Source organism: Nesoenas mayeri (genome assembly GCF_963082525.1).
Source record: "Nesoenas mayeri genome assembly, chromosome: 19".
NCBI lineage: Eukaryota > Metazoa > Chordata > Aves > Columbiformes > Columbidae > Nesoenas > Nesoenas mayeri.
This window is the reverse complement of record NC_137568.1, coordinates 543,713-564,123: the sequence shown is the minus strand read 5'-3', so window position 1 is coordinate 564,123 and position 20,411 is coordinate 543,713. Positions and strand designations below refer to the sequence as shown.

At 41.5% G+C, this 20,411-nt stretch overlaps 1 protein-coding gene across 4 annotated transcripts in view; it reads left to right on the top strand.

Annotated features, from left to right (window-relative positions):
* Nucleotides 1-20,411, top strand: part of MYH10 (myosin heavy chain 10) — a gene marked incomplete at both ends in the record, with an annotated part of 98,215 nt that overhangs the window by 67,027 nt on the left and 10,777 nt on the right. For 3 of the 4 annotated variants that reach the window (XM_080356574.1, XM_080356575.1, XM_080356573.1), the window contains 14 exons: nt 3,700-3,814; nt 7,323-7,516; nt 8,083-8,204; nt 8,514-8,583; nt 8,683-8,843; nt 9,437-9,545; nt 9,624-9,755; nt 11,110-11,316; nt 12,483-12,620; nt 13,017-13,140; nt 15,312-15,483; nt 17,527-17,739; nt 17,841-17,985; nt 19,384-19,590. In XM_080356574.1, the coding sequence (XP_080212700.1) occupies nt 3,700-3,814; nt 7,323-7,516; nt 8,083-8,204; nt 8,514-8,583; nt 8,683-8,843; nt 9,437-9,545; nt 9,624-9,755; nt 11,110-11,316; nt 12,483-12,620; nt 13,017-13,140; nt 15,312-15,483; nt 17,527-17,739; nt 17,841-17,985; nt 19,384-19,590 (2,109 nt within the window). Of the gene's footprint in view, nt 1-3,699; nt 3,815-4,872; nt 4,936-7,322; nt 7,517-8,082; nt 8,205-8,513; nt 8,584-8,682; nt 8,844-9,436; nt 9,546-9,623; nt 9,756-11,109; nt 11,317-12,482; nt 12,621-13,016; nt 13,141-15,311; nt 15,484-17,526; nt 17,740-17,840; nt 17,986-19,383; nt 19,591-20,411 lie in introns of all 4 variants that reach the window. The other variant, XM_080356572.1, reaches the window with a different exon arrangement.

The window sequence follows — 20,411 nt, the reverse complement described above, 5'->3', positions numbered from 1 at the left end:
CTTTTAGATACAACCTCTTCTAAATGCACATCTATCACAGCATTTTAACAATTTAAATGCTTTTCTAACAATATAAGCAATCATTCTAATGTGTAAGGATGCATCCTAAGGGGGAGCAAGGTGGAATTTTAGCAGTGGAACCGGTTCCCATTTTGTAATTATCTCACCAAACAAGATTCTTTTGGTACCAAATATGAATATGCAAACTAAAATACTGAGCTCAGATGTGAAAACCAAATACCCAGTTCAAATATGCAGATGGATCACAGTCACACTAATTTAAGACAATATCTCAATTTTTGCATTGCACCTTTGAACCACTTACTGCTCAGCCAGGTAGCGGTGCCGCTGGGTCTCCCTGACAAAATGGGTCAGTGCGCGCTGGACCCCCAGATCAGCACCGAGCTGGACTGGGCAAGGCCTTTTTTTTTGGTTGTTTTTTTTTTTTTGTTTTTGTTTTTTGTTTTTGTTTTGTTTTGTTTTTAGTGTCTTATCTGGTGTGCTACAGCTGTTATTCCAAAACCAGGATTCTTTACATGATGTGCATACGGAAAAACCAAATCCAGCACACCGAGAGGAGACACAGCCTGTCACAGAGCTGCGCAAGTCTGAATGCTGGAATAAAGCTAGCATGTTAGAGAGAAAAACAACAGCCACTACACGCAAAATCCCACGATCACATTCATGCAGTAAAGAACTAAATAGCTCATGATCTTCTGAATTATCACAAAATGCACATTTTGAGTCAACAGATTCTCATGATTTAACAGACTGTGAACTTATCGTACCATATAGCACAGACCTACCAAAATTGCAACATACTTAAACCAATACCCACAAAGAAAACAGGTTAATGAGGAAAGCATCTTGCAGACTTTAACAAGTTTTCTGTGACCTGTGTGTTATCAGTTAACTCTCAGCTTGTTGAAGTTCAAAGCATCCCGCCTGTAAAACTGTCTGAAATGATTTAATGATCTCTTGTAGGGATTTATTTTGTCCTGATCTTCTCGCCTCAAAAGCAACATTAATGGCAACAAGATTCTATTGTCCGGACACTTTTCCCAATCATTTAAGTTATACCGCAGCCACCATTAATTACAATATTTTACAAGATCTTCCTTCCGAGTGCTTTCCTAAGTTTTAAAACACCTCCCAATACTGATTTTTTAGGAACACAACTGCAAACAATTATTCCTGACCCCATCTTGCAAGTAAAAACCTTGAGAAGGGGGGGGAGGGAGGGGGAGGAAGGCACAGGGCTGCTTGCAGCGAGAATGGGAAAAGTGGGAGAAGGTTTTACAGCACACTTAAAAACAACTAGTAAAACAATTAACTCACATTCCTGACAAGCTGCTTGATTTTCAGAGAGGCAACACACAGGAGCACATAATATGTACTGGAAAACTTGCAAATAACACGTTGAGAGCAAACACTAGCATTCTCTACTGCTAATCTCAACACTAGTGCTTCCTTAGCTTCTAAGTTTTCGGCCTGCTTACTGATGGCGTCTTGAAGATGGTCAATAAATTGCATGTAATTCTCATTGGGACCCTGATTAATAGTTGCAAATGATTTGGCACCTCTCTCATAGCTTGATATGCAAGATCTGTTGACTGCCTCAGGATTTCAGAAACTTATCGTGTCTGTAGTTGCGGTGTGTCAATTAGTGTCTCTTCCAGGAGTTGTGGGACACCTGCCCCCCCTCGACGAATCCCCATTGTTCTGTCCTAAATGATCTATAGCTGTTACATTTCACACAGTTCTTTTGACAAATTATCTGACTCCAGTTCCTTGGACTGCTTGGTCTCCTTAGGGTCGTGTGATGGTATGGGAGGCCATCCACTCGGTAATTTTCCTCCCCCCGCCCCAGACCGCTGCACCAGTGCCGCCGGCACAACAGGGGATGGAGTGGGGAGGGGGTCTAAAGACACGATCCGGGTAAACTTCACAGTCATTTTTAGGTTTGTTATCAGGCTGCAACGCTGGAAAAATTCTGGCAACAGTAGCCTGCTCAGCCTTAAAGTCTTTTAAGGTGGAAATTTTAAGCTTCCATTTAGTCGCTAGTGATTTAGTTTCTTTATCATCTCCATTGCTGACCCTATTCCATAATTTCTGCCCTTTATCATCCCAAAGTTAATGTTTAAAAGCCTTCTCGTTTTCTCCTGGGTAGCCATTAATTCTATACCGAATTAATAGTCCACATATGTTACTTTCTTCTTATTTAAGTCCTCTCATAGAGAGAATAGGCAGGAGGAGTTTAACTACGGCTTCTTCCTCAAAGGATTTATTTTGCCCCATAACTTCACTCTTCCCTCCTCCCGCTCCCAGCCGCTCACCGTTTACGGTGACTTCTTCAACAAAATGCAGAACGTCCGTACGCCTCCGCCCGGTTCTCAGTCCAGCTGATCCGCCTCCGGCTGGGCCGCTCTAGGCTTTTCCCCATCTTCCGTGGTACACCGTTCAGAATATCACGTCGGGGTCACCAGATGTAGAGCGAGATAAGGACTAAGCAAAACAAGTCGATTCAATGTGAATCGCACTAAGCCATTTATTACAGAAACAAGTCTCCTTATATACGTAACTATATTCTAATCACGCGTCCACGCTCCAAGCATGGATTCGTTAAATGAGGATCGTGGGCTGTCCATGCTCTGGAGTCTCACTGATGATACGTCCGATGATTCACGCCCCGCCAGGACCCCAGTGATTGAGGAACGCCCCTCTTTCTCACAGCAGACTCTGTTCTTGAAGCGGCCTTGAAATACCTTTGAGCCTGACTAATTCAGCAACAGATCTTAATCTATCAAAACCCATCCACAGTGCCTGGCTACTAATTGTTCTGAAGAATGTTTTCCTTCTGCCCAACCGAGTGGGCGTTTCTGTTCTGCAGCTCTTCCTCTGACAGAGGGATTTTTCAGTTTTCCATGAGAATGCGTATTTCCTCCAAAACTAGAATTGTTTGTGCGGTAGCTTTTCCTGCAAGAAGTATGAAGGTGATGACTTGTTTGGCTTTGGGTGCTGGAAGAAGTGAAATGTGGCTTTTCTTCCTAAGCCCTTATTTAAAAATAGAAAACTCACAGTTTGTTTGAAGCAGAAACATGCTGGTCTACATAGAGATAGTGTTGGACTTATGGAATTTTAGGGTTTTCTTTGGGGTTGGCATGAAACTCATGCTGGTAACATTGGTTTTTCAACTGCTGAGCTATAGTTTAATTGCAAACGATCGCAAACCATGATTCTTTCAAGATAAGAGCTTTGTCTTGTCTCTAGAGTGAAGTGTTTGACTGCTATAGTAAAATAAAAAAAAAAAAAGTTGCAGCACATCCTTAATTTACTCTCTAGTCATTTAGATAATGTAATTAGGATCTATACTGGAGTTGGTTTTGCATCTTCACAGTGAACAGCGAGGCCTTATTTTGGCAATAATGTTAGACTGAAAAATGATATCAACTATTAGTAAGCAAAAAGTCAAACTGCTAAATTTTTAAGAAAATGCCACTTTCTCTTTCCAAAGAAGAGTAACTTTTTTGGTACTTTGAACTGTTGTAAGGAGGCACAACTAACTCATAGCAGGCAGGCATCAAGAAGAAGAGGAGAACAGTGTAATATTTTGAAGTTGTTTGGGTTTTTTTGATGCTGGTAAATTGAAAACTAAAGCTGATGCTCTGTCTGATTGTGTGCAACGTGGCTGCTCTGCAGGTGGATTACAAGGCAGATGAGTGGCTGATGAAGAACATGGATCCCCTGAATGACAACGTGGCCACCCTCTTGCACCAGTCATCTGATAAGTTTGTTGCAGAGCTCTGGAAGGATGGTAAGAGGAGATACGCTGAATACGCAAGTTGTTAATGACTTTTTTTACCTTGCTGGATGAGGTGGGGTTTTTGTGCCTGTTGCTTCCTCACCCTCCACCTCTATTTTGTAAATATCCACAGCAAATTCTCTATTAGCACCAAAAGTCCAACAAGGAAGCTGGGTTGCACTTACTGGCCCTTGCACATGTACCATTTCTGAGTTGCTGCTTCTCATGTTCATTATTTGAACTGATAGTCACTACTTGTTACCCTCTGTTAAATTTCATCTGTAGAATCTTGTCCCAGACTCTTAGTTTGACTTGCTGCAGTGAAGTCTGTAGCGGTACTTGGTGTTAACAAAATGTCTTAGGCAAGCACAGGCACAGTTGCTTCATGTGCACTGGTGGGTGAGATCCTGGAAACCTCCATCTCCTAAAATAAAGTTCATTAACAGCCATATTAGTGCTCAGATATTGCAAATTAAATTCAAATGCAGTCTTTTCCTATTTTAACTGTACACTTCTGTTTAGCTGGTTTACCTGCACATCAGCTTAATGTATTTCTTAGCACTTTTACCAAAATATTCCAAGAAGCAGAAATAGACAAATCAGTACTTAGCAGGGACTTCTTTAAGATGGTTTTTAACATCAGAGTATATTAATTAGAGTATATTTACATGCCATAGTCTGTAATTCCTGTAGTCTCTTATTCCAGCTTGTAGTATAGACAATGCTGTAGGTTAATACCGAGTTTCCCTCTTATTCTCAGGAATACTTGCTTCAGCTACAGAGAACAGTTTTAATGAACATATAAAGAGCTTTTTGGTTGGGGATCTTCTTTCCTTTTGAGTACACACACAGAAGCAAAAGTGTTCTAGTCCAAATATTAAAACTATTCAAATATTCAATATTCAAAACCTGCTTCCACGGCTAATTGAAACATGCATGGGATATGTTGTGGCCTAGTTGCTTTTGTAGCACACTTAAGTCTGTTTGCAATTGATAAACCTGTTCTGTGTACTAACTGAGTGTCTTATGTATCTGCTCTTCTTTCTGTTTTTGCTGTTTCTCTGCCTTAGAGATTCAGAATATTCAGAGAGCCTGTTTCTATGACAATATTACTGGTCTTCATGATCCACCAGGTGAATGGATATAAAAACAATAGGCCGACTCAAGGCAGGGCTGTTGTATCTCCAGGAAAACCCATTTTTGCTCGTAGGCTTGCACGAACCTTTCATTTCACGCTAAACCTAGGTATCCCTCCCCAAGGCAAACAGTCTCCGAGTGCATACCTATTCAGCTGCTGCTGCATACATACAGCATCTATATTTATGCATTGTATTGAAGCATTGCAGATACAAGGTTTGTTGCTTCCTAGTTCCATGTTGAGATGCAGAATTGCTTCTGAAGTGATAATTCTGGTAGCTCCAAGCATTTGAGAGAATGCGTCAGCTTTGTGACACTATCAAGCTTCTTTCTGCAGTCCAATATTGACAAAACTTTGGAACGCTTTAGAACGTGGACTTGTTTTTTGAGAGGAGAGCCGGAGCATGTATTGAAGTATCACGAGTACTGCACTTGTAGTGGGGGTAGTAAGTGAAATCCACTTATTCTAGACTTGTTGGAATTGTCCTTTTATTTTAAAACCTCTTAATTTTAATATTTCCCTTTGTAGAAGCTGCACACATTTTTTTAATCCATTTATTTGGAAAGTCTTTTTGAAGACGCTTTAGAGATTTTGTCCAACCTCGTCCTTCCTGGATTCCTCTCTCCAAGTTTAGAAATATACGCATGTGAACGTTGTGCCTTCAGAGTTTCTGATCTTTCCTGGGGTTTGTCTCTTACCATGCATGACATTGTACATCCCGGACCTGAGGAAGCTGTTGGTGTTCCCTAAAGTAATTAGTAGAGGGCTTGAGTTCTTTAGCCAAGGGGTGATTGTCCAGTCACACTGTTCAACGACTGCTCTTAATCAATAGGCGAAGCTTACTTTAATAATCCTCTTTGAAATATAAATAACCATCCTATGGACAGAGGGGAGCAAAACAAAAGATGCCTAATTATCACATGTATTTACAAAACTTTTAAACATACCTGGCCAAACCGAAGCTGAATGGTGTCCAGTTGTCGGTGGTGTCTGGTGGGTAAATGCTTCTAGTCCTTCCAAGCTGTTGTGTTCATCCTCTGTAAGACTGATTCCCAGGAATCTCTGTCCCATTTCTGGTTTAGAACTCAATTCTGCTTCAAAGTAAATATTTAGGATATGACCTTATGAACAATTTACCACCTACTTATTTTTCTAACTTTAATAAGCCCCTTAGATTCTTGTTTTTTAAAACTGTGGGGAGGATCTAGGCTCTGCTCTGCACTACATGCAAGACTTAAAAGTGATTATTCAAACTTGTTGCCCTCTTCTTTTCTGCTTATAGTTTTCCTTTTTTCCCTTATAGACCTTTGAAAACCAGTTGAGTATCAGTATGAAATAATATATTGTCACTTATTTCTCATATACCAAACTAATTCTTGTAGCAAAGCATTGCCCTCTGCTTTGGTTTGAGTGAATTTGAAGATAACTTCACAAAATTTAAATTCCAACCTATGTATAGTTACTTGTTGCTGGCTGGCCAGCTTGGATTTCACAGACAACCTATGTATGTTGTGCGTTTGCTCAGTGCTAAGTAGTGCCAACTATCATTATTAAGCTGTTAAGCCACCTGTGAGCTGTTTAAATAACTGTTGACATGGACATGGAATCATGTTCATGTTTTTGGCCTAAAGGTTTTAGTTATGGCAGTCAGATTACTCAATTGTGCTTCTGAAGAAGAAACCAAAAAAAAAAAATCAAAGAAATTCTCTATTCTGATGCTTTGTGGCAGCTTTGAAGTGCTTTTGTGTGCAGTTTTCCTATTTTGAAAATTGTCTTTTGCAGTTGTATATATAAAACTTGGAAGAATTCTTCAACATAGCAGACTAGCAGAAGTCTGGTAGATGCTTTTTTCTCTCTTGTCACTGAAATAAGATTATTTTCAACTCTTCTGTAAATAGTTGTGCTTTAAAGCCACTTCTGAATATTCAGTGAAACTCGGATTTAATCTATGTAATTACTGTGACTTTTCATTTTAAGCAAATATGCACAGATGTCTAGTTCCAAATATTCAACACAGAAATATTCTTGCACTGTAAGCATTCAAATAATTGCCAGTTTCCAGGCAACTTTCTGTCTCCTAAAAGTTGACTTACAATAAAGAAAATGGCTTTACTGGTCATGTAGAACTGCAAGTAAAGAGCTGGATATTTGACTTTGTACCTACCAAAGCTACACTGTTCTGCTGTCTACGTTTGTGGCTCCTGGTCCCACTGCTTCTGCCCAGTGTCCCTGGTCCCTGCTGACTGTCCTCCCTCGGTGGCATCCTCCCTCATTTCTTCCACAAAGCTTCTGCTGCTGCACTTACTGCTCCTCTTTCTGCCTGTCTTTACACCTGATAAATATTAAAAGTCCACTTAATTATTTTCCTCTTCTCCTTCCCAGTGGATCGTATTGTGGGTCTGGATCAGGTCACCGGAATAACGGAGACGGCTTTTGGCTCCGCGTACAAGACCAAGAAGGGCATGTTTCGTACAGTCGGCCAACTCTACAAAGAATCTCTCACCAAGCTGATGGCAACACTCCGAAACACTAATCCCAACTTTGTTCGCTGCATCATTCCAAATCATGAAAAGAGGGTATGTCCTACAGACCACTCCTCTCATTCTTTCTCTTTATTAGAGTTTTTACGTGTATTTTAAGTTAGACATGCTGTCTGTCTGCCTTTTGAAATCAGAAGCCAGGTTTCACAAAGTTTTCACACTGATTAAACATCTTCACAGTATTACCTTACATCACCTTGTTTAGACAGTTCATAGAATCACAGTGTGTCCTGAGCTGGAAGGGACCTCCAAGGATCATGGAGTTCAGCTCCTGTCCCTGCACAGGACACCCCACAGGTCACACCGTGTGTCTGAGGACGGTGTCCAGTCTCTCCTTGAACACTGTCAGGCTGGGGCCGTGACACCTCCCTGGGGAGCCTGTTCAGTGTCCAGCCCCTCTGGGTGAAGAACCTTTTCCTCATGTCCCACTGACCCTCCCCTGGCACATCTCCTGCCGTTCCCTGGGCTCTGTCACTGTCACAGAAGAGAATCATGAAATTTCCAACTAGACAGTTGACTTTGTAGAGGGTCACCTGAAGAACTACATTTTTTCATGAATACAAATTCAAATACTAAAAATCATGCTTGTTTTGTTTTTCCAGGCTGGAAAATTGGATCCACATCTGGTTCTAGATCAGCTTCGTTGCAATGGTGTTTTGGAAGGAATAAGGATTTGTCGGCAAGGATTTCCAAACAGGATAGTGTTCCAGGAATTTAGGCAAAGGTAACAGCAGGAGCAGTATCTTGAGTTTTTATGACAGAAAATGTCTTGTTAAATAATTGTAGATGCTCCCCCACCACCCAACTCAGCCCACCTGGAAGAAAGTCCAAAACAATTTGTAAGGTCTTCAAGTGGCTTGAACTTGAAGCAGTTAAATGCTGCAAGTTTATTCTAAAAACAGTAGTGAAGGGGAAAACAACTTAAAATGGACCTGTGGAAAAACCTTCTGGAGAAGTTCTGTAGCCGTGCACTTGGTTTTATGATGATGTAGCTTATTGTTGATTGTGAAGGTGTTATTTCTTTGACTTAAAGGTATGAGATCCTTACTCCTAATGCAATTCCAAAAGGTTTTATGGATGGCAAGCAAGCTTGTGAGCGCATGGTAAGTGTTTATACCTATATATTGCTAAAGTATTGTAAAGCTGAAACAAAAGTTGTCCTTTCTTTGATGTAAAAACAATGTACTTGCCTGTCCATTTAGATCCGAGCATTAGAGCTGGACCCCAACTTATACAGAATTGGACAGAGCAAAATCTTTTTCCGTGCTGGTGTCTTGGCACACTTAGAAGAAGAGCGAGATCTGAAGATCACAGACATTATCATCTTCTTCCAGGCAGTCTGCAGAGGATACCTGGCTAGGAAGTATGTATGGTCTTCTGGTTTGATTTTTCCCTTGTTCATCTTAAGTCTCTTTGATACGGGGCTATGCATTAAAATTTTCGTTTTCTTAAGAAAGCGTCTTGCCTGATAAACCGTAGTTGTATCCAGGGTAAACAGGTGATTTTTTTACCCAATAATAAGAATTTGTGCCTCCATTCCTTAGCGATATCTCCTTTCTTAATCCTTGTGCCTTGTTTATGATACAGCTAGTGGCTGCAAAAAAAACGAATCTCTTTCTGCTCCACTGAGTTCTTAGGGATGCTCTGGAAAGCTGCTTTTTTTTTTTTTAATTAAAGGACATTTCAGTGTCTAATCCAGCCTGATTTTATCTTTTTCACAAAAACATCTGTTAAACATAAGAACAAATAGCATTTGTAATTATTGTTTTGAAAAGGGTGAATCCAGCTCTTGTTCTGCCTCTTCATATAAGGAATGAGTTCTCATAAATCGGTGCAGTTGCTGAAACTTCAAAATAAGCCTATTTATGATGTGTATGTTGTAGTGTTGGGTAAAAATTAAAAACACGGACAGATGCTCAGCTGTATTTAACATGAAATGTTTTGCTCTCTTTTCAGGGCCTTTGCAAAGAAACAGCAGCAACTGAGCGCACTGAAAATCCTGCAGAGGAATTGTGCTGCGTATTTAAAGCTCAGGCACTGGCAGTGGTGGAGAGTCTTTACAAAGGTTTGTTACATTCTGTCACTTTGACTCTTGTAAATAGGTTGATGCATGTTCTCAGTTGTTTACTTCAAATCTTTGCAGGTGAAGCCTCTTCTTCAGGTCACTCGTCAAGAAGAAGAACTTCAAGCCAAGGACGAGGAGCTAATGAAGGTGAAAGAAAAACAGACAAAAGTGGAGGCAGAACTTGAGGAAATGGAAAGGAAACATCAACAGGTTTGTGCCCAAGATTGGGTTTTGATATGTAGACTGTATATTGTGCTGTATCCTGTGTGAGGGAGCCATGCTGGGGAGACACTTGTGAGCAAAAGCTTGGTGAAGCAGTAGAACCAGCTCCTTTCATGCTCTGCTGAAATCTGGATAGGAAGATGAGCTATTCTTCCAAGAATGCAGAAACATCGTGTTAATGAAACTTTTTTTCTGGCCTTTCCCAGTTTATAGGAGAGTTTCAGTAGCAGTGTGACTTTGCTTTTCAGATGTTTTTTCAGGGTTGAATACCTCTGTGGTGTAAGTGTGCTGATTAAGACATAGGGAAGCAATTAGGACAGTTATTAGACAAAACTGAAAATGAATTTGTGCTGACAAGTAACATTGATATCAATTTAAAGAACAGCTGAAAGAGCATCAGTAAAGATAGATGTGTATTTATCACTCTGGTAATGTTGAAACATGATAGAACTGGGGTGGATATCTGGAATGGCAATAGCATAGTTCCTACAGATGAAAGGGCTGGAGGCAGGGCCTGAGGAGGACACTGGCTTTGTCTTGGTTGGGGAAAAAGGAAACTGAGGGGAGAAATCATGGCTCTGCAGCTTCCCAGGGACGGGAAGGGGAGAGGGAGGTGCTGAGCTCTTTTCCCTGGGATCCCATGACAGGACACATGGAAATGGTTCAAAGCTGCGTCTAGGGAGGTTCAAACTGGATATTAGGAAGCATTTTGTTATGAAGAGGGTGAGAAAACACTGGAACAGACTTCCTAGAGAGGTAGTTGATGCCCCATGTTTGTCAGTGTTTAAAAGACGTTTGGACAATGCCCTTAAATCACTGAATCATTTTGGTTGGAAGAAGCCTTCAAGATCATTGAGTCTGACCATTAACCCACCCCTGGCACTGCCCCATGTCTTGAGAACCTCATCTCCGACTGTCCAACCCTCCAGGGATGGTGACTCCTCCACTGCCCTGGGCAGCTTGTTCCAATGCCCCACAGCCCTTTGGGGAAGAAATTGTTCCTAAATCCAACCTCAACTTACCCTGGTGCAACTTGAGGCCATTTCCTCTCATCCCATCACTTGTTCCTGGGGAGCAGAGCCTGACCCCCCCTGGCTCCAAGCTCCTTTCAGGCAGTTCAGAGATCAGAAGGTCTCCCCTCAGCTCCTGTTCTCCAGCTGAACCCCCCAGGTCCCTCAGCCGCTCCATCACACTTGTGCTCCAGCCCCTCACCAGCTCCGTTCCCTCCTCTCCACTCATTCCAGCACCTCAAGTAACTTTGCACCTGTTGTACGTATAATGTCTCATGAAAGAGTCTGAAATTCATTTTTACTACTTTACTACCTTTTGTGTATATTTGCAGCTTCTAGAAGAGAAGAACATTCTTGCCGAACAACTCCAGGCTGAGACGGAGCTCTTTGCAGAAGCTGAGGAGATGAGGGCACGCCTGGCTGCCAAAAAACAAGAGCTGGAAGAAATTCTTCATGATTTGGAATCCAGGGTTGAAGAGGAAGAGGAAAGAAACCAAATATTGCAGAATGAGAAAAAGAAAATGCAGGGCCATATTCAGGTACACCTCTTGGTAACTAGAAACGGAAAAGCATGCGTACAGGACAGTTAGGGATGGGAAACCTCCCTCAGCATCTCAGTGGTGCGGAGGGATTCAGCTCCTTAGCACCATGTGTGGAATAAATTTTTATTTTTTTTTTTTTTCTCGTGTTGGGGATGTTTTAGCTTGTTCTGGTCACCAGGCATGGGAGGGTGAGGAAAGAAAAAGAAAAGCCCAAATGCCCTGTCGGTAGCTATAGCGTATGTGGATAGTGTCCCAGGCAGTGAGCACTTGTGAGAGGGGAGGAGCTGGGAATGGCTGCGTGGAGCTCACCGGTTCCATTCTAGAAACAAAGACTGATGGGGTGATGTCACCTATGAGAGAATGTTCCTTTTTGAGTGAAATCCAGTTAATATCATTAAATAATATTCCTTCCTTGGCATTTATGAAACTAAGACAACTTCACCTCCTCAAAGTTACTTGGGCTTTTTTGTGTGTGTGAAAATCAGATTGTTTAGATGCTTCTTGTTGGATACCCAGGGACCTCAAAAAAGGGAATACCTAAGAACTTATCTGGGTTTTTCTTTAAATATTGAAGGTTCTTGAAGGGGAAATAAACCCCACGTTACACAGCCCTTGATGCCTTTTAATAAGTGTCCATTAATGTGTGGCTGAGAATTTTATTTGAAACCATGAATTAATAGAAGCGCAATACGTGATTACTTTATCTGAATCATTTCAGCTGTAATATTGAGATCTAGAGTCATACTGAAATCAGGAGACCTGTCTCCTGTGGCATCTCTTGCCAGACACCTGCACTTTGAGGCCATTCGGATGCAGTATTTCACGAACCATTTGACATAAGGCCTGATCTGGTTTGGTTGTCATTAAGCAGATTTTTTTCTTTTATGTTCAGAATTATGAAGGTGAAAGACCTTGATGACGCATGTTTCCTGCACAGCATATTGAAGCTAAAGCTGAAATAAAGTACAAAAAACTCCGTGTGTCACATGGCCCTTAATTTCATTACCAGATCATTGATACTATAAATGCATCCAAGAAAGTGAGTGTATTATTAGTGCCAGGGCAGGTGGCTTTTCAAAATAATACTTTTTTGTTTACCAGGTTGAAAAAAATCCACGTGGGTAACCTGAAAAATGCACAGATGCAATTTCTTTTCTTCGCAGGACCTAGAGGAACAGCTTGATGAGGAGGAGGGAGCTCGACAGAAGTTGCAGCTTGAAAAAGTGACAGCTGAAGCTAAGATCAAAAAGATGGAGGAAGAGATCCTACTGTTGGAGGACCAAAATTCCAAATTTTTGAAGGTGAGACCACTGTGCATGGTAAGGGAGGTGTTTGCTGGTTTGCGTTCTTGCCGGTTCCATGAGTTTTTGAAGTCTAAGAGCTGGAAACGGTGGTTTATCATAGCTGCCATTGTTCTTTGCAAAATATACAAGTGTTACTTGGCTTAGATGTGTGGCCTGGATTTTGAAAAGCAAATTCTGTCCTAAAACCAAGACTCCTATGTGTTAAATTCCAAGTCTCACTTTCTTGGAAAATAAACATTCATGTTTCTGTACTATTCCAACTGATACCTAATATTGACAGGTCAGTCACTTAAAATCTGCATTAATATGCTGTATGAGACCTCTGTACAAATTTTGTATATTCAGTTATTTGTGCTGCTTAGAGACTCTTCAAACTGTATTTTTCTTAACTAGGAAAAAAAGCTGATGGAGGATCGAATTGCTGAATGTACTTCTCAGCTGGCTGAAGAAGAAGAAAAAGCCAAAAATTTGGCCAAACTCAAGAACAAGCAGGAAATGATGATCACTGATCTGGAAGGTTTGTTCTTACTACATCTGCCTATTAACAGCTTGGACATCATGCTAGAGCGGGATGTAGATACCTTAACAGCCATTATTTTTATCTGAACTTTGAAAGAAATTTGTGTCGCTTGCAAGACTTGTTGCATTTGGCTGCTCACTCCTATGTTTAACTTGTTAGTTTTTCACTTTTGAGAATCCGTTTCATTGATAGAAACACTCAGAAATTCATGTTGTTGCGTGAATCTCCCAGTACCAGGCCAAAACTTCAGTCTCCTAGGAAGTTCCTACACTTTTCTATAATAACACATTAGAACAAAGTATTTCTGGAGGAATGTTAATAGGCATTCATTAAGCTTCTAATATTTTTAAAATAAGCAAATCTGTATTGTTTTGCTTTTCTTCATATTTTGTTTATCTAAAGCAATTCAATTTCTTTGGCCATTTATTTCTGATTGTTTTGCCTGTGTTGTCACAGGCTAATGTAGCGCTATATGTAACATTCCTTGATTTTTATGTTGTGGGGTTTTTTTCATTACTTATGACCATAAATAGCTATTGTGCAACACTAATAAACTACCAAGTCAAAGTTGCAAAATATAAGGCAAAGTTTTTCTCTGTGTCCTAATTTGGAAATAGTTTTTTCTCTTACTGTATTATGGCTTCTCTTGCTGCATATTTTAAAACTGATGTGCTTATGGAAAAATACCAAAATTTTATCTATCTGTATAGGAAGGCATGGAACTAATAGGGGTAGTAGATACTTGATGTACCTTTTATTTGAAAATCATATTCAGAGCCCTTAAGATGGGCATAAGTAAGATTTACTCACTGGAAAATAATGCTTGAGTAGTTGTGTGCTTAAATCAGGACTGGCATTTCTGAAGATACTTGACAGATGGGTTCGGTTATGGTGCCATTCCAAGACTGATGACCTTAGAAATGGAAATTAAAGCTTAAATATAAGGCATGCCATTTCTTGGCTAGTAAAGCACAGTAAAATGATATTTACTCTTGGAGATGATTCAAGAAGCCCTTAAGGTCTGTCTGCTATGGTCTTGGCACTGCCAGGCGCTGAAATTAAAAAACAAACACACACACACAAATACAAACAAACAAAAAACCAAACCAAAACAAAAAAACTAATTCAGTTTACTATGAACTTTCTCAATTGTAAAATTGTGTCTTATGACACTGTTCTAACTGTCACTGACCAGATGTACAACATAGAAACAGAGGGAAAAGTGCCTTTTTAAAAAAATTTTTTAAATGAGGAACTGTTTAGAGAAAAGCAGTGTTACTCTAGATTGTTTGGAAAATTGCAAACAGCCCAGAGTGGCTCTAAGAGATGGTTCTTGAACATGATGTCCAGAAGCTGCCTTAGGAAGCGTGTGAGAAGTCTCTGCACTGAGGATCCACCAACTATTGAACAAGTTTATGCAAATGCATTTAGAATTGGGCTAAAGCTTTGCTAAGCACCTGTGTTGTGGCAAAATTTTCAGGTGACTTAACTGTATGGCCTACCTGCTAACAGTAAGCAATGCAACCAGTCACTATTGGAGTCAGATAACAGGCAGATCAAGTAAATGCATTTTATCACCATGGCACTGATAACTAGTGCAGGAGTATCTTGGGTACACAAATTCCTGGAAGTTTCAGGGTTGCAAAGTCTTGCTGAATACCAATGGGATGCAAGTTAGTGGCGCAGATACTTGCAAAAACAGTTTATCTGAGTTTTTTTTAACCTATACTGTTTTCCAGTAGACCTTTTGGAGTCTAGTCTAGCCCTTCCAACACCATGCAAAGCATCATTTTTCCAGTCCATAGTTGATCTTCATTTGTTAATCTTGATGTATGTGCTTATGTGGCCTAGCAGCTCAAACTGCTTTTCCATTAGATCCCACTCCTTATTTTTCTGTTATGTTTTTAGTTATGTTTCTGTTCCCTTATTTGAAACTTTTTTTCCTCCAGTCATAATTTTTTTTTTCATGACTTTCCGTGTAAATCATACAGTTCTACTTTGCTATTTCACCTTTCCTGGTCAGTCTTCCAACTGCAGATAGGAGAAAGAATCGACACAATATAAATTAAACTTCCCACCCTTCCTGCCACCCCATGGCCCTGCCGCTGAACCTTCTAGAGATGACAAGAGAAAAAATTGCATATAAATACAATGCTTTGCTTCCGCAGAGCGCTTAAAAAAGGAGGAGAAGACCCGTCAAGAATTAGAAAAAGCTAAAAGAAAACTTGATGGTGAAACAACAGACCTACAGGACCAAATAGCTGAGCTGCAAGCCCAGATTGAAGAACTGAAGATCCAGCTGACCAAGAAAGAGGAGGAGCTGCAGGCTGCTCTTGCCAGGTCAGCGCACATCGGGGCTCACAGCTGCGAAACCTGCTTTCCCAAACAGAATTTCAGTTGACTGCAGACATATCAGAACTGGGAAGCTAAAGCAGAAGCCAGTTCACGTTTGTACTAGAGCACCTCTAGACAGCTGTGCTGTGTGTAGACATGGAAAAGGAAAAGGAATTCAGTGTGTTATCAGCATCCTTGCTCTATGAAACTGTAAGAAAAGAAGTTTTGTCAGGGTATAATAGTGTTTGGCTCTGGAAGCTTTTTTAGTCTCCCAGTGTTCAGCCTCAGGAGGTAAAAAGCATGTAATTCTCAGTGAGTCTTCTTAATAGAGTATTCACAGTGGCTGGATGAGAGATCAGCCATGAGCCAGGCACATGGGCTGGCAGCCCAGAGGCCAATTGTATCTTGGACTGCATCACAAGGAGTGTGAGCAGCAGGTGGAGGGAGGGGATCCTACCCCTGCACCCTGCTCTGGTGAGGCCCCCTGCAGTGCTGGTCCAGCTCTGGGTCCTCAGCACAGACACACATGGACCTGCTGGAGAGGGGCCAGAGGAGCCCCAGAAATGATCCGAGGCTGGAACAGCTCTGCTGGGAGGGCAGGCTGAGAGAGTTGGGGTGTTCAGCTGGAGAAGAGAAGCTCCAGGGGGACCTTATTGTGGCCTTTCTGTACTTAAAAGGGGCCAATAAGAAAGATGGGGACAGACTTTTTAGCTGGGCCTGTTGTGACAAGACAAGAGGTGATGGTTTCAAACTAAATGAGGAGATTGAGGCTGGACATGAGGAAGGAATTGTTGCCCCTGAGGGTGGTGAGAGCCTGGCCCAGGTTGGCCAGAGAGGTGGTGGATGAACCATCCCTGGAGACATCCCAGGCCAGGCTGGACGGGGCTCTGAGCACCCTGAGCTGGTGAAGATGTCCCTGCTCATGGCGGGGGTTGAACTTTGAAGGTCCCTTCCAACCCAAACAATTCTATGATTAAGATTTCTGTGGTGATCTTGCAGTCATATGTTAGAAAATAAACACTTTTTATATTTTTTGAGTTATGATCTATAATTTATCAGGAAGAGAAAATTGTACAGAATATGCATTTTTGGGACAGTGGTGAGATTGTGGGAGTGGTGGGGGAAAGGGACCTGAGGGTCCTGGGGACAGCAGGGTGACCATGAGCCAGCACTGGGCCCTTGTGGCCAGGAAGCCAATGGTACCTGGGGTGGGTTAGAAGGGGGTGGTCAGTAGGTCAGAGAGGTTCTCCTTCCCCTCTGCTCTGCCCTGGGGAGACCACACCTGGAATATTGTGTCCAGTTGTGGCCCCTCAGTTCCAGCAGGACAGGGAACTGCTGCAGAGAGTCCAGCACAGCCACCAAGATGCTGCAGGGAGTGGAGCATCTCCCGTGTGAGGAAAGGCTGAGGGAGCTGGGGCTCTGGAGCTTGGAGAAAAGGGGACTGAGGGGTGACCTTATTAATGTTTACAGATATCTAAAGGGTGAGTGTCAGGAGGATGGAGCCAGGCTCTTCTCGGTGACAAGCAGTGATGGGACAAGGGGCAATGGGTACAAATTGGAACACAGGAGGTTCCACTTAAATTTGAGAAGAAACTCCTTCTCAGTGAGGGTGGCAGAGCCTGGCCCAGGCTGCCCAGGGGGTTGTGGAGTCTCCTTCTCTGCAGACATTCCAACCCGCCTGGACACCTTCCTGTGTAACCTCATCTGGGTGTTCCTGCTCCATGGGGGGATTGAACTGAATGAGCTTTCGAGGTCCCTTCCAACCCCTCACATTCTGGGATTCTGTGATCTACAAAATTAGAATACTTGAATATAAACTTGAAAGCATGGTCATTCTGATAGCACATCTCTAGTACCTGGGGCAATGTGCCTCTCAGGATCTTGAGAATAACAGCAGTAGTGGTTTTCTATCTGAAGTTTTAGGTCTGTTTTATTATAGCAGAAAAGTTAAGATATCATTTATGTACATAATTTAAATAACGGTAGACTGTTATGAGAATAGATCTGAAGCTCTGAAATATCATTAACTGTTGTGCCTCTGTTTAACAGAGGTGATGAAGAAGCAGTTCAGAAAAACAATGCACTGAAAGTGATAAGAGAGTTGCAGGCTCAAATTGCAGAACTCCAGGAAGATCTGGAATCTGAGAAGGCATCACGCAACAAGGCAGAAAAGCAGAAAAGAGATTTAAGTGAAGAGCTGGAGGCTTTAAAAACTGAACTGGAAGATACCTTGGATACCACTGCAGCACAGCAAGAGCTGAGGTACGATCACATGGTTGTGTAGGAAGGTACCATTAAAATTCATCTTTGATTTCCAAAAGACTAAAATGTTGATTTTTGATAACTATTGGTGGGTCCTCTAGGACAAAACGAGAGCAGGAGGTGGCCGAGCTGAAGAAAGCAATTGAAGAGGAAACCAAAAATCATGAAGCACAGATCCAGGAAATCAGGCAGCGGCATGCTACTGCCCTGGAAGAGCTCTCTGAACAACTGGAACAGGCCAAAAGGGTGAGAAGAAATCAAATTACAGAAATACACTTTTCTGCTTCAGGACTTTTTATAAGTAATATAAATGTTGTGGTCCCTTTCGCTGACATCTGCAGAGCTAAGTTGCAATTGCTACTCAATCAAATACATCATGCTGGTTTGAATATATCGCAACTATTAGTCGTGGCATCTGAAAAGTATTCATTAGACTTGGAAACAATGCACCTAGAGATAAATAATGCAGTACTTTGGTAGGAAATCTTCAGCAGCCCACGTGCTTATTTGGTGAAAAGCAGTTCTCTACATGTATGACCTACAGAATGCTTCCAAGGAAGGTAACTGTAGTGTCAGTGCTCACAAGTAGCAAACCGTGAGTGCAGGTTGCATACAGGTTCTTCCAGCCACTTTTAACTTCGTGCTTGTGCTATGACCTCCAGTGCTTGGTATCTGTTGAGCTTCTTGCCAGTTTGCACAGCTGCATTTTGTTCTCTGGTAACCACTGGTGGCACGGGCAGGAGGAGACGCACCTGGACAGAATTGTTCCTACTACTGTAGCTTCAGTGTCTTGTTCAAAAGTAAAATTATTCTAGCACTGCCAAAAAAAAGCCAACAAAAAAGTATCTTTAGTTAGTGAAATTATAGTTTTGGTTGTTCACAAATGTATGCATGGACAGTTTATATACCATAGTAATGTTTTACATAGTGAATACTTCACATGTTTCCTTAGTTTAAAATACTAAGTGAGAAATGTAGTAGTTGAAGCTGGTGGAAGTTATAGGTTATTCACCTGAAGATTTTATGCATGTCTTCTGTTCCTTATTCATTAAATATTCTCAATAGGAGCATGACAAGATGGCAAAATAACCTGCAATCTTAAACAAAGGTCCTGTGATAAGGTGATGTCAGTTCTGATATAGTAAGAATGGTACTTTAGACATCCCTTATGCCAATTATTAGCTTTTAAAAACCTTTTTGACAAGTGTTGGTGCAATGGTGAAAAATACTTTGTTATGTACTTCCAGGCTGCTATGTCTACTAAAATCAGGGCAGCTTTAGTTGATATCTTTCCTTTTGTTTCTGGGAGATGAGCCGTGCTCATCGGTTCATGGGCACATTCCTACCTCCTTGCAGTGCCGCTCCAACAGTCGTTTCACAGTACTGACATCTCAGATTGTGTTGAATTCACTCACTCTTACCTGTGATATCTGAGAGTGGAATAACTTGCATTAATGTAGTTTTTTGGCTAACATACACAGAATTTTACATGGCAGCATTTTAAACACTCCCTATTTACAACTTGCTGAGCACTTGTTTTATCTTTGAACTTGTAAACCCAATTTGCTGGATTAAATATTTTTAGCAGAAAACTTTATTGACATGTAACAGAGTGTTGAATTTCTTTCCTATTGTTTTTCCTAGTTTAAAGCCAACCTTGAAAAAAACAAGCAAGGCCTAGAGTCCGACAACAAGGAGTTAGCCTGTGAAGTGAAGGTCCTGCAGCAGGTGAAGGCAGAGTCTGAACATAAGAGGAAGAAGCTTGATGCTCAGGTGCAAGAGCTGACTGCAAAGGTCACGGAAGGAGAAAGACTGAGGGTGGAACTGGCAGAGAAAGCAAACAAGCTGCAGGTAAGGATGTATAGAAGTCATAGGATCACAATCATTTTGGCTGGAAGAGACCCTCAAGATCCTCGAATCCAACCATTAACCCACCCCTGTCACTGCCCCATGTCCCTTGGAAATGGTCAGGAGGAATGACTTTCAAAGTTGCAACTGGGTCTGTAGCTGATGTGGGAGGTGATTTCAGTCTTGCACTCTCATGTTTGAGGGGCCTTAATTTGGTGATGTGCCTCAGGTGGAGACAATTGGACAGCCATGACATTAATCCTGAGCTTTTTGGACAATGAGAATTATAGCAGTTTATAAGTACATGGTTTCCCATCCTAGAGACCAAATCCTGTCAGAGGCTCTACTGACAGCTGGCCTGCAGGTTTTTGGCTTGGATATTGGAATTGGGTTGAACTCATTTGTAGGTGTGAGCAAAATTGCACTGATGGATGATGGCCACAGATTGCCTTTTGTGCTTCAAAATTGGGAGCCTGACAGATGGGGATTGCAAGTAAAGGCTTTCTGAGAAATGTAGAACATGGGTAAAGTGCAGTCAGGGCTGACTTTTAAACCACAGCAATGGGTACTTTAGGTAAATTAAGCCAAAGTGCTTTAAAAAGGGAATGGCCCAGTTCTTTTTGGGCAAAGCTTTCAGGCAGGCTCTCACTGTATGTACAAGTAGCATAGCCTAAAATAGCAAGAGTTGGCACCCGGTAGAAATTCGTTCTCTTGCAGTGATGCTTTAAACCCAGCTGCCACCCTGATATTCCCTGAATTAATGGTCCTCAAAAATATATGGTCCTAAAATTAAATATAGCATTTGAATATGAATGCAGATATTG